General features: G+C 42.7%; 3 protein-coding genes across 3 annotated transcripts; all 3 read right to left on the bottom strand.

Annotated features, from left to right (window-relative positions):
• Positions 1–60: 60 nt before the first annotated feature.
• Positions 61–4,488, bottom strand: LOC132553365 (uncharacterized). Its single transcript, XM_060217602.1, has one exon. The coding sequence runs from the start codon at positions 4,486–4,488 to the stop codon at positions 61–63; it is 4,428 nt and encodes a 1,475-aa protein (XP_060073585.1).
• Positions 4,489–5,956: 1,468 nt separating this feature from the next.
• On the bottom strand, positions 5,957–6,865 carry LOC132553364 (uncharacterized). The gene has a single exon (XM_060217601.1). The coding sequence runs from the start codon at positions 6,863–6,865 to the stop codon at positions 5,957–5,959; it is 909 nt and encodes a 302-aa protein (XP_060073584.1).
• Positions 6,866–7,432: 567 nt separating this feature from the next.
• LOC132553363 (uncharacterized) lies at positions 7,433–9,160 on the bottom strand. Its single transcript, XM_060217600.1, has one exon. The coding sequence runs from the start codon at positions 9,158–9,160 to the stop codon at positions 7,433–7,435; it is 1,728 nt and encodes a 575-aa protein (XP_060073583.1).
• Positions 9,161–12,948: the final 3,788 nt, after the last annotated feature.

The raw sequence follows: 12,948 nt of genomic DNA, 5'->3' as shown, positions 1-12,948 counted from the left end.
TTCAAGAAATAACCCTTCTTTTATTTCTCTAACTACATCACAACCATAATAGTCCAAAGTCTAAACTCTACTGAGAAAGTCTGCTCCCACATTGTCTGTTCCTTTGATAGGCTGTATCCGAAATCGATGTGGCTGAAGCTGCAACGCCCACCTCATTAAGCGTGCATTCGTCCCTTTGGATTTGTTGAGATATAACAACGGTTGGTGGTCCGTTTCCAAGACGAACTGACGACCATAGAGATATTTTTGAAATTTGGAAATTCCCCACACAACCGCAAGACACTCTTTTTCAACAACAGAATATGACACTTCACCACCTTTAAGTTTCCTGCTCATGTACGCAACTGGATGTACAACCCCATCCACCTCTTGCAACAGGATAGCTCCGATGCCATTATCTGAAGCATCAGTCCTCAGGATGAACTCGGAATTCAAATCAGGTAGTTTCAGAACAGGACTAGTCGACAACACTTTCTTCAGCGTTTTGAAAGCTAGATCTTGTGGTTCCTTCCAGATAACTGCATTCGGCTGACCTTTCCTAGTGAGGTCCGTCAAGGGTGCTGCAATCGTAGCAAAGTTGGGTACGAATTTCCTGTAGAAGCCCGCTAAGCCGATAAAGGATCGCACTTGCTTCTTCGTCTTTGGTATCTTTGCTTCCAGAATAGCTTTGACCTTATCTGGATTGGGTTGCAAAAGCTGTTGTCCAATCATATGTCCCAAACACTCCAGGCTTTCGAATCCTAACGCACACTTCGTAGGTCTAGCTGTTATCATGGCTTTCCTCAGACGTACAAACAACTCACGTAGTATTGCAAGATGTTCCTCCCAAGTCTTGGTGTAGATCAAGATGTCATCAATGAAACTTTCTATGTTCTTCATGCTCTCTAGCAGAATCCTCATTAGGCGGCAAAAAGTAGCCGGTGCGTTCACCAAACCAAATGACATAACAGAAAACTGAAACAAACCGATGGGTGTTGTGAACGCTGTTTTCTGTTTCGATGTCTCCTCCATTGGCACCTGCCAGTATCCTTTACTGAGATCTAAGCGGGAGAAATATCTGTTTCCTGACAGTCGAGAAAAAATATCGTCCGCATTCGGCATCGGTTCAGCGTCGAAGATGGTTACCCGGTTCAGTTGCCTGTAATCAATACAAAAGCGGTTTGTGCCGTCTTTTTTCCTGACGATTACCACCGGTGCTGCATATGGTGCATCGGACTTTTCAATGACTCTCATCTTCAGCATCTTTTCTACTTCTTCTCGGATGGTTTCCTTCAAATTATAGGGAATCGGATAGTTCTTTGCCCTAACTGGTTCGTTGGTAGTTGTTCGGATATCATGAACTACCAAATTAGTTCTCCCAGGAACATCTGACAATACATCTGAGAATTCTTCCAACAAAGTCTTCATCTCTACCTTCTGTTTGGATGTCAGTAGCTCTGATACTTGCACGTCTTCTACTGTCTCTGTCCTCACAGGTGTTGGTATGTTGAAACAATCAGTACTCGGTAATTCCTCTTCAATACCACCAGAATCCCCCTCTATAACTGATGAACAAACCGCGTTAAGAACGCCAGCTTCACTCAATCCTGTCCCTTCTCGTTGAACGTATCGACGCAACAAATTTGCGTGTAAAACTTTCTCCCTGCCGTCGACAGACACAACATAATCCATAGGCCCTTTACGTTCAACGATGCCATAAGGCCCACGCCACTGCATTTGGATCTTGTTTCGTTTCGTAGGTAGCAACACCAACACTTTCTCACCTGGCTCCATAACTCTGTTCTTCGCTTTCCGGTTGTAAAACTTTGCCTGTGTGACTTTCGCCTTTCGGAGCTGTTCTTGTGCCAACTTGCAGGTCTCCTCAAGACGTTCTCGCAGATCAAGAACATATTGGTAAGTACTCTTTACTTCGGGGTCTGCAACCTCCTTCTCGCACAATTCACGTAAGATCATCATTGGTCCACGTACAACCCGTCCGTATAGCAACTCAAACGGGGAAAAACCCAAGCTTTCCTGTGGTACCTCCCTGTACGAGAACAATAAAGCATTCAAATATTTATCCCAATCCTTTGGTCGCTCAGAGCACATCCTTCTTAACATCTGTTTTAGAGTTCCGTTATAGCGCTCAACCAGCCCATTACACATGGGATGATAAGGGGTTGTCGTAAGCTGACGTATCGACAGTAGCCTGCTAACTTCTCGCATGACAGATGATGTGAACTGACTCCCTTGGTCTGTTAGTACTTCCTTCGGTACTCCAACCCGACTGTATACGTCCACTAGCGCTTCTGCTACCCGTTCCGTCTCAATTCCCTTCAAAGCTACAGCCTCTGGATATCGTGTGGCGTAGTCGACAATCGTGAGTATGAACCTATTTCCCCGATCAGTAGCAGGTTGCAATGGTCCGACTATATCGATGGCGACTCGCTGAAACGGCGCATCAATAAGTGGCATCATTCCAAGTGGCACCTTCGTCACTCTGCCTTTCGGGAAAGTCCTCTGGCACACGTCACAAGAGCGACAATACCTCGTCACGTCAGACTGTGCTCCCGGCCAATAGAATTCTGCCATGATCCTGTCACTAGTTCGTTTGGCTCCCAAATGGCCTGCCATCATAGAATCATGAGCAAGTCCCATAACCTTCTGCCGGTACGTCGAGGGAACGACGAGTTGCTTGAAAATCCGTCCCTGCTGCGTAGATGGACTCTTATACTCCCTGTATACCAGACCATTCCGTGTGAAGAAATGTGGTTTCCCACCATCACGTCTCTCCTTAACTTCTCCCGATACCGCCATCTCACGAATCTTAGCCAACGTTCCATCTGATATCTGGGCATCCTTGAAATCTATGGGATTTATTTCTTGAAACACCTTGGGAACCTTTAGTGGTCTGTATGGCGTCTCTTCCGCCGCCTTCTGTGCCCTGGTCTGTACTGCACTAACCTGTTCCTCAAGGTTCCACTTCGGATTCGGATCTCCAGGAGATCTAATACCATGTATGTTTCCCAAAATGAGGTCATAAATTGGAGTGTCCATGCACCAAGCCATAACAGTTCCTTGATAGTATGGCGTATCAACGACAACATTCGCTGTATCAACTTTCAACTTACTACCATCTGCCAAGGTACACATCTTGGTATCACCAGTGAAATCTTCTGCGTCCACAAGACTCCTTCTGATAACGACTCCACTACAACCTGTGTCACGCAACACTGTGACAACATGCTTGCCGATAAGACCTCTCACCACAGGCATACCAGAATCCAACACAGGCGCACTACATGAAATGCTGAGCTGATCTGGATCTCGTTCATCGTTGTCATCTTCACTTGAACTAAGAGCTCCACATGAAGGCGGGTTACCCGTCTTCTTGCCGGATGAACGATGCTTGCGGATCCCTTCTATTTGTGCTGCCTCTTGTGCATCAGAGTCTGCCACTAATCCGACACGTGATTGCTTCTTCTTGGTACTGGCTGGACAATTGTAGGAAAGATGATCCGTCTTCTTGCAGATATAACACGTCTTTCCTCCTAAATTACTACCACTAATGACCTTACCTTTAGGCTCATCCCTTTTACCAACTGACTTTGTGAAGTCCCCTGGCGAACGGTTTCCCTGATACTGCTTATGTCCAGTATGTTTTGCCTTAACAAGGTTCGAAGGGTTGCCTCTGGCGTCAGCAAATTGATCTGCTAGCTTCGCCATTTCTGCCATGGACTTTGGAATGCGTTCCTTCAGAAACAGCCTAAGCTCACTTCCACAAATCTGCAAAAATTGGTCCCGAAGCATTAAGTCCTTTAACCCGTCGTAGGTCTTCTCAGCTTTCGCCAACTCCAACCATCTGACAAAGTAGTTGTCCAACCTTACAGAAAACTGAGTAAGCGTTTCACCTGAGTCAGGCCTACCAGTCCGGAAACGTTGTCGAAACCCTTCCTCGGTCATCTCAAACCGCTTAAGTAAAGCCTCTTTCAGAGTATCGTAGTTGAGTGACTTTTCCACGGGTAGTCGACTGAAGACGTCTAAGGCATTACCCTTGAGAAGAGCACTGAGGTTAGTCGCCCACTGACTATCTCGATCCCAGTGTTGAGCTATAGCATACCGCTCAAACCGCTGCAAATAACTGTCAATGTTGTCCTTCCCTTCTTCGTAAGGAGGCAGTTTAGGACCCTTCACTAAACCATGGGACATCTTCTGGTCAGCACTTCCTGTAGGATTAGCACCTTGGGTTTTCTGATATTCCAATAACTCTATCTTCACAGCACGTTCCTCACGCTCCTTCTCCAGTGACAACTGTAACGCCATTTCATCCCTCTTCCCCTTCAATAGAACTAGCTGGTGCTGTCTCTCAGCTTCGGTTCGCTTTTCCTCTCTATCAAGCTTCCTCTCTTCTCTCTCTCTGTTTTGTTCATCAAGAATAAAATCACGGAGCTCTGACCCCTGTAGTCCAAGAGCACTCCCAGTTTTAAGTAATTCTTGAAGTGACGACATCATGCAAGTGGGTACAATGGAAACAACAAGATACATGTACAACAAAGCAACATCAGCAACAATTTGTGTCGTACAGCAAAGTAATGCTACAAATATTACTACTGAACTCACCTCGGATGAACCAGCACAAATACAGGTTGCTATAACGCCAAATCAACAGTGAGAGGCTGAAATCTGTTGTGTTCTAAACGAATCCTAGTTAAATTCAAATTACTAATATAGTGCAAAATGAGCCATTCTACTTACCATGCAAAGTCGCCTCATCCCACCGCTGCCACCAAAAAGTGTAACCTGGACGAGCGCGACTCGCATAGAATGGCACAAACACATAATATACAATATATACAAGTTTAATACACTATATACACATTATAAATTGTACACACAAATGTAAATATGTACAACTCACTCACTCATTCAAAACACACACACTTTAATAATTACATATGAAACAGTATAGTCTGTCCTCAACGAATCTGGAAAGAGGTCTGGAAACGTCTCTGGACCGACTAACAACCAGCAATGTTCACAGCATCGAACAGTTGCCCATAGGAACGTCTGATGACAAATGTCCAACGGAATTCATAATTAGAGCACAACTGTCCACACAGCATAGCACCTGCCCACACAGGATATCAGAACATCTGTCCACACAGGACATCATAGCATCTGACCACACAGGATATTAGAACATCTGCACGACCATATAGGACATCATAGCATCTGCTCACACAGGACATCATAGCATCTGTCCACACAGGACATCATAGCATCTGTCCACACAGGATATTAGAACATCTGCACGACCATATAGGACATCATAGCATCTGCTCACACAGGACATCATAGCATCTGTCCACACAGGACATCATAGCATCTGTCCACACAGGACATCATAGCATCTGTCCACACAGGACACATAGCATCTGACACAGTTGGCGGCTGTCCTGGCCCAATAACTCTGTATTCTATATATGTATGTATTCTGACTGTGTCACATTCGTTCCCGCCATCAACATGGGTAGAACTGCAATAACACAAGACTACGTCTGACTATGCTGACTATATAGTCTATAATGATTCATAAATATTTATACACAGTATTTCTTCTATTTCAACTATTATTTGTGTATATACATTCATCTGCCTACATACAGTAATTGATATGAATCTATTCACTAATTCTAGCCTGAATTCCATGTAATTCATTGACATATTGACAAGTTTCGCTTATATTTATTAAATACAAACTAAATTCATATAACAGTTGATATCTTATAGCTATAATAGAGATATATTGAACTGTACTCATATAGCGTTATAAGCATATACATTTATCGATAAATATTCGCCTCAAATATCAAACACAACAGATTTCGGGCATATAATTGCAATATAAAGGCACAAGAAATGTTTCTTTTGCGTACTGAGAGTACTTGGCGACAATAACACTGGGTTTTCAGGGTCGTCAGATACGGGCACCAGTGGTCGCTGGTTCACTTATAGCACAAGCTTCGACTAGAAAAGTCGTAAGCACTTCATGCGTGAGGTGTTTAGTGTCAGTATTACGCAACATGTTGTCCAGAATCCTTCTAACGGTACCAATAAGCCGTTCCCAAGATCCGCCCATATGGGAGGCATATGGAGGATTAAAAGTCCATGTGATGCTTTCCTCTGAAAGAAAGTCTTTTACGGCTTTGTCCTCGACATCAATAACATTCAAGTTAAGTTCCTTAACGGCTCCTACGAAGTTAGATCCTTTGTCCGACCTAATGTGCTTTACCGGTCCTCTGATCGCGATGAATCTCCGCAGTGCGTTAATGAAGGAAGATGTGCTCATCTCCTCTACGACCTCAATATGTATCCCTCTCGATACCATGCAACAGAATATTATAGCCCAACGTTTTGCGTTAGCTTGTCCTCCCCTAGTTTTTCTCGCGCGCACATTCCATGGTCCAAACGTATCCAATCCAATATAAGTGAAAGGCGGACATGGTGTCAAACGATCCTGCGGTAAAGTACACATTTTTTGTTCCACAAACTTTCCTCGGAGTTTCCTGCACACGACACAGTGATGTAAGATAGAGGAAATTAATCGCTTTCCTCCCACTAGCCAATAACCAGAAGAACGTATTTTACCCTCCGTAATATGTCGGCCTTGGTGTTCCGATTTCTCGTGATAATGTCTCACGATTAGAGTAGCCACGTGATGTTTTGCTGGGACAATGATCGGATCCTTTCCAGGTAAGTCAATGTCACTATTCTGAATCCTACCACTAATCCTCAGGAGCCCCTCGTCGTCTAGAAACGGCGACAATTTCAACAAAGAATTGTTCCTGTTTAACGGCAGTCCTTTCTGCAAACAGTCGATTTCCATCGAATAAAACTCTTGTTGAACAACCTTCAGTATGAGGTTCTTTGAATCGTTAGCAAAACGCAACACGTCTGGATTGTCTGTTCCGTTGTGATGACGATGCGTCGTTACCGATCAACGGAAATACTTGGTCTCTATACGAACTTTGCAAATCACTCATGACGTCAACGGGTCCGTTCAACCACACTGACTTTCCAACGTCTTTCGCACGCATTGGCCTAGTCGCACTATCGGCAGGGTTACATTCACTAGAAACGAAACTCCACTGCTGTTTGGAAGATAACTTCAGAATCTTGTCAATCCGATTAGCAACATAAACGAAGAAACGGCGCGTGTCGTTAAATATATACCCTAGTACTACCGGACTGTCGGTATAGTAGTAGGTGGCGTCAAACACAACATCGACGTATTCGGATATAAATAAACCGAGTTCAGTAGCAAGAACAGCCGCGCATAGTTCTAGTCTTGGAATGGTATGTCCGTGGGAAGGCGCTACTTTCGATTTGCCAAGAACGTATCCAACAGAAGCATTTTCCTGTACGTCATAAATTTTCATGTATGCTACTGCGCCTATGGCATCCTTGACGCGTCTGAGAATACGTGTAGTTCACGACGAATTGCCTTTTCCAATGACGAATTGGAGTAACATCTCGAAATTTCTAACTGTTCCAGATCTTTAAGCGAAGACCTCCATTTTTTCCAATCAGAGTTCAAGTCCGGAGGTAAAGGGTCATCCCAGTCAAGATCCTTTGACGATAACACATTTCGCATTAATAGTCTGCCTCCAAGAATAACTGGTGCCACAAAGCCGAGGGGGTCGAATACACTATGTATTGTAGAAAGTACGCCTCGTTTGGTGAACGGTTTCACCTCATCAGAAACACTAAACGTGAACGTATCACAACCGACTTTCCAACGTAGTCCGAGACTCCTATGAACGACATCATCGAAGTCCATATCGCAAATTTCGCTGGTATCCTCTTTTGGAAACTGCTTTAAAACATCAACACTGTTCGACGAGAACTTGTGCAAGTGAATGTTTCCGTTTTGCCGTAATCGAGCTTGAGTGTCTCTCAACAACTGCACTGCGTGACCTTCGTCAGATACAGAGGTCAACCCATCGTCAACGTAAAAGCTCTCTTTGACGAAACAACACACCTCGTCGCACGCGGAAGAATCGATATGGTCGCAAGCAGATTTCCTTAATCCAAGTGTGGCAATACACGGAGAAGACGAGTTGCCAAACACATGCACGCACATACGAAATTCCCTTAGCGGTTGTGTGGGATCATTATCTTGAAACCATAAGAAACGTAGAAAGTTTCTGTCACGCTTGTGCACATAGAAGTTGAAAAACATCTGTTCAACATCGGCCATAATCGCAATTCGTTCCTTCCTGAATTTCATTAACACACCAACCAAATTGTTTATGAGATCCGGACCTGTCATGAGAATGTCATTAAGCGAATGTCCATTAAACTTTGCCGCCAAATCGAACACGACTCGGATTTTGTTGGGTTTTTGGGGATGATAAACCCCGAATATCGGTAGATACCATGCTTCCTCGCCGTCTTGTAACTCGGGAGCTACCTCTGCATGCTCCTTGTCAAAAATGTTTTGCATAAACGCACAAAACTGTTCGCGCTTAGTAGGATTTTTCAGTAACGACTTTCGTAGATTTTCTGCGCGATGCCTTGCCTGATCCATATTGTTTGACAAAGTGGGTCGTTCCTTTTTTAGCGGTAACGGTGCACTCCAATTACCGTACTCGTCCTTAATAAACTCCCCTTCCATGACACGCATGAATTCCTTATCCTGTTGCGAGTAACCAGGTATATCATCGAATTTTGTTCTTTGAAATATGTCCATTCCAATTGGCAACTTATCGGATTTTTCAAACTGAGCCTTGAAGTAATTCGGACACGGATCCATGAGAGTAGGTCTGCCATTCGGTAAAACGACCGTTTTGCTCACATTTATGACCGTAGGTTTTTGAACGAGACCTAGGCACGATTCTCCTACAACTACCCAACCGAATTTTAATTTCTGTGCATATGGTTCACGTTCATGTCCAGTTCGCTGTTCCAACACATGATGCGCCGAAATGAGATCTCTGCCAACGAGAAGCAATATGGGCGTATCGTTTTCATACTCTGGGATAAGATGAGCAATGTCCTGCATGTGACTATAGTGTCGTGCAACTTCCGGTGTAGGTATTTCTTGTTTCACATTCGGAATATGATTGCATTCTGTAATCAACGGTAATTTTAATGAGTATTCCTTGTCCAATGATTCCATTACGTATCCGCTGCCTTGCCTCCCGGTTACCTGAATTTCACCGGCACATGATGATGTACGTATCCGGTTTCCGTAGAATGATCTCCAAAATAATCGAAGAACTCACTTTTGGCCAATGTCCGATTGCTCTGCTCATCTATAATGGCATAAGCACGCAACACATTATTAAGTTGTCCGTCCTTGTAGATATTTACTAACACCGTTTTTGCACACGATTTCCCCACGAAGGGACCGGTTTCACCGCACAACTGTGTACACTTGGAATTTATCTTACGATTGTCTCCCCTGATACTTGTCCTTTCCTCGCCGTGAGACTGACGGGGCTGATATTTGTCATCATGAAACATGGTGCAATGCGATGAACCTTTACACACAGTACAGATTACTTTTTCTGTACAGTCCTTGGCCAAATGTTTGTCCTTACAACACTTAAAGCACACGCCGTGTTTTAAGAGAATTTCCCTCTTTTCGTCCTTGGATTTCGATAGAAACAGGTGGCAACCTGATAACAAATGCTTCACTTCTCTCGCACTGTCATGAAGTGGGCACAAAAATGCTGTAGGCACATTATTAACTTCCGTTTTCTTTGAAAAGACGTATGCATTCCTACTTCCAGTAGACGCAGTACGACGTTGTTCTTTGCTGACGCTAGGAACCGCAGTACCATCGGTGTAATTGAAACTCGGGTTGTTCATTCGCGAGCTCATTTCCTGTATGAACCTCTCGAAAACACTGAATTTCGGATATGTAACATTGTGCTCGGTTTGATATCTGCACGCATAGTCAGTCCATTTGTTCTGTATGAACACGAGTAACTTGCAAACAATTGGGTTTATACCGCTGGACGAATCGTAGTACGCCATTATCGAGCTGAACGCCGTGTTTTCCTTTACTGCCTGAATTTCCGCCAATATGTTCGAAAGATCAAATAATTTCTGACCATCTCGGTTCGTTAAGTTCGGGAATTTGTTTAGCCTTTCCCTCAAAGATAACTCAATTTGCTATGGCGCGCCGTACTTCTCACTGAGCCTAGTCCAGATTTTACACAAGGCTTGGGGTGGGTCGTGTATGTTTGCAGCACGTAGACTTACAGCCTTTTTCGAGATTCTGGCCCCAACCATTTCGATAATAAGTCTAATTGTTCTTGAGGGCTTACATCAAGTTCCTTTACAACATTTAGGAATGACATTTTCCAGACACGATACTCCTCGGGTTTATCAGTAAACTGAGTGAGTCTACCCATAAGCAAGTCTTTCTTTAGCATAAATTTGGTCAAATCATTCAGTCCAGTTACACACTGACCTGGGGTGAATTCTCGAGCCTCAACGTTTAACGGCACTTTATGTGAATAGGGGTCGGATGTTTCATAACCGGTGTTCAAATTTTCGGCTTGACTTTGCACAAATTCAACTGTCCTAGACTTCCTGTGTAACTCCTCATCATCCGACGGTGCTTGTGAACAATGTCTGATAGGGCTACCAGTGTCAATAACGTCATCCATAGCCTTGAGCTCGGCTGCTGCCTCGTCCAGTTCTCTTTGTGATTTTAACAGCTGAAGGGATTTTTGCAATTCGGCCTCTTTCTCAGCAAATTTTAGCCTCACTTTGGCCGCTTCCAATTTCGCTCGTTGTTTCATATATACTGAACTGACCCTGGAGATGTTAGTTATGCTAGAACGCACTGAGGTTTTACTTGTTTTCGACTTTATTGACATAATATCCGAAACGCCGTTTTTATATTCACTTACACTATGCCGAGGTTTTTCCTCGACTACAAACCCCTGTGAAATGTTATCGACCACAGATACAGTTTGAACTGGTTTTATTTTGTTAATAAATGATTGAATTTGGTCCAAAACCGTGTCACACTGTGATTTTAATGTTTCCACAGCTGTCATATGAGATAATAATTCTTCCTGGCCTTGTTCCGTTCTACTTTCTTCCAAATATTTACTGAATTTGGTTGAAACTTGTTCATAGGATTCATATGATTGGGTAATGTCTGATGCCAAGGATTTTAATTCATCCAAGTTCATATTTTCATACTCAATATCAGTTATGAGACAATCTAAATTTCTGTATAAATTTAACAGTCTATGTTTATACTTGCCGACTGTGTCCTCAAATGCCTGACGTGCCTTTTCCGTCATTTTGATGGTTCTTTTTCCCGGGTTTTCAGCCATGAGTTTTTTACTGTGATGTCGAGTGAGTCCAAAGAAATACAAACTAAACGCCTTTAATGAGTTCCTTTATTACATATACAAAGTTCCCAGTTCCTATAGCCATAGTTCACAATCATCACAAACACAGTGTAGGGGTTCTTGGTTGCACCTAGCTTGCGCCCCAACCTGCGGTAAAAAACTGAAAAATACAGAAATTAACCTGTCCTTAGTACATATTTCAACAAAATTAATCAAACTTCAAACGTTTAAACCGTATTAAAGTTACCTCATGGGTCACCTAAGCCTTGCTAAATCCGTAAGTCTGTTTCCTTTGGACTTTCACGTAAACATATCCCATGATGCATTTTTCCACGATGTACAAAGAATGAACTCTGAACCCTGACCTGACTACCAGAGCAGACGGACAATATAAAACTAGCGTTTCACTACAACATCGGCACACACAAATGTACCAATATATCATCATCTTTGACTACATATGTAGACTATAAGAATTGATAAAAAAGATCTTCAAAATAAATGCACAAGACTTTCCCTTTTAGAGTTACAGATATTGCAGAGAGGACTATCTATCATCTTTCCTTTACAAAGCTGTAACTCGCTATTTGTAAACACATCTCCATTTTAAACACGCCGCCATCGAAATTACGATTGTTGCCGAACCACGTCGGAAAGTTCATGACCTGATCTCGCGAGAGTTGAGGTTTCTACTTATAGAGGAAGCACATGCAGATATGTCTACGGTAAGTTTTTGTTTACAAACATTGTTTGCGAAGTCTTGTCGTAGACTTGAGGTATTCCTGTGATAAATATTCAGTTGTTGGGAAATTATTAGAAGGAATAATTAGTTTAGAAACGATACGACGCACAATTATAACGTTAGAATTCAGAACTGGCCTGATGTACGATTGGAAAAAAAGGAAGCGACTGGTGAATGTCTGTACTGTGTCTGCCATGTTTACACACGCGGTATATGCGCATGCGCAATGTCATCGCTACGAGCGGTAATGTATGAATTATTGTGGGTCCCACATTATTTTCCGATTTTTTCAATTTTTATTTAAATTGAAAACAGTCAGTTTTATTTTCTTTAATTAAAGGAAAGTGTTTGTTTTGTTACATATATTACGGGGAAAATAAGATAAAGTTTGTTTGTTTATAGTGATTTTTACGTATATTGGGGCTTTAAAGTACAGTTTGTTAAATTCATTTGAATTATGTAAGACTATTTCTTTTTCACGGAGGCTTAAAAAGATAATTTGTCAAATAATTTTAATCCATTCAACGTGTCGGCAATTTTCGATGCGTTCTGCCGCAAGTGTATTTTCGGTAATGAAGTTCCAGCCACACTTTCGTTTAAAGTTGATCGTATGGGCAGGTTGGTGGCGTTGAATTATCACACACACACACAATACCATAAAGCGCTCGCTATTATTATTACCAGTTCTTATGTGTCCATTGTCTTAGAAGTATTTTGCGCTGTAAAACATTGAATTTGTAGCTCTGATATTTTACTACACAAATAAGTATTTTAACTTTAAAAAATGTCAATCTGGAATGCTTTGATCCTTCGGGAAATAAAATGTAAAGCTTCATCTTCCCACAT

Source organism: Ylistrum balloti, unplaced genomic scaffold (assembly GCF_031769215.1).
Source record: "Ylistrum balloti isolate Yb309-2 unplaced genomic scaffold, AGI_CSIRO_Ybal_v1 Utg370322, whole genome shotgun sequence".
Taxonomy (NCBI): domain Eukaryota; kingdom Metazoa; phylum Mollusca; class Bivalvia; order Pectinida; family Pectinidae; genus Ylistrum; species Ylistrum balloti.
This window is presented reverse-complemented; position numbering and strand designations above follow the sequence as displayed.

Bases quoted from the DNA above. Each gene is read 5' to 3' on its own strand.
- LOC132553364 (XM_060217601.1), bottom strand. From the start codon at position 6,865: ATGGAAATCGACTGTTTGCAGAAAGGACTGCCGTTAAACAGGAACAAT.
- LOC132553365 (XM_060217602.1), bottom strand. From the start codon at position 4,488: ATGTCGTCACTTCAAGAATTACTTAAAACTGGGAGTGCTCTTGGACTA.
- LOC132553363 (XM_060217600.1), bottom strand. From the start codon at position 9,160: ATGGAATCATTGGACAAGGAATACTCATTAAAATTACCGTTGATTACA.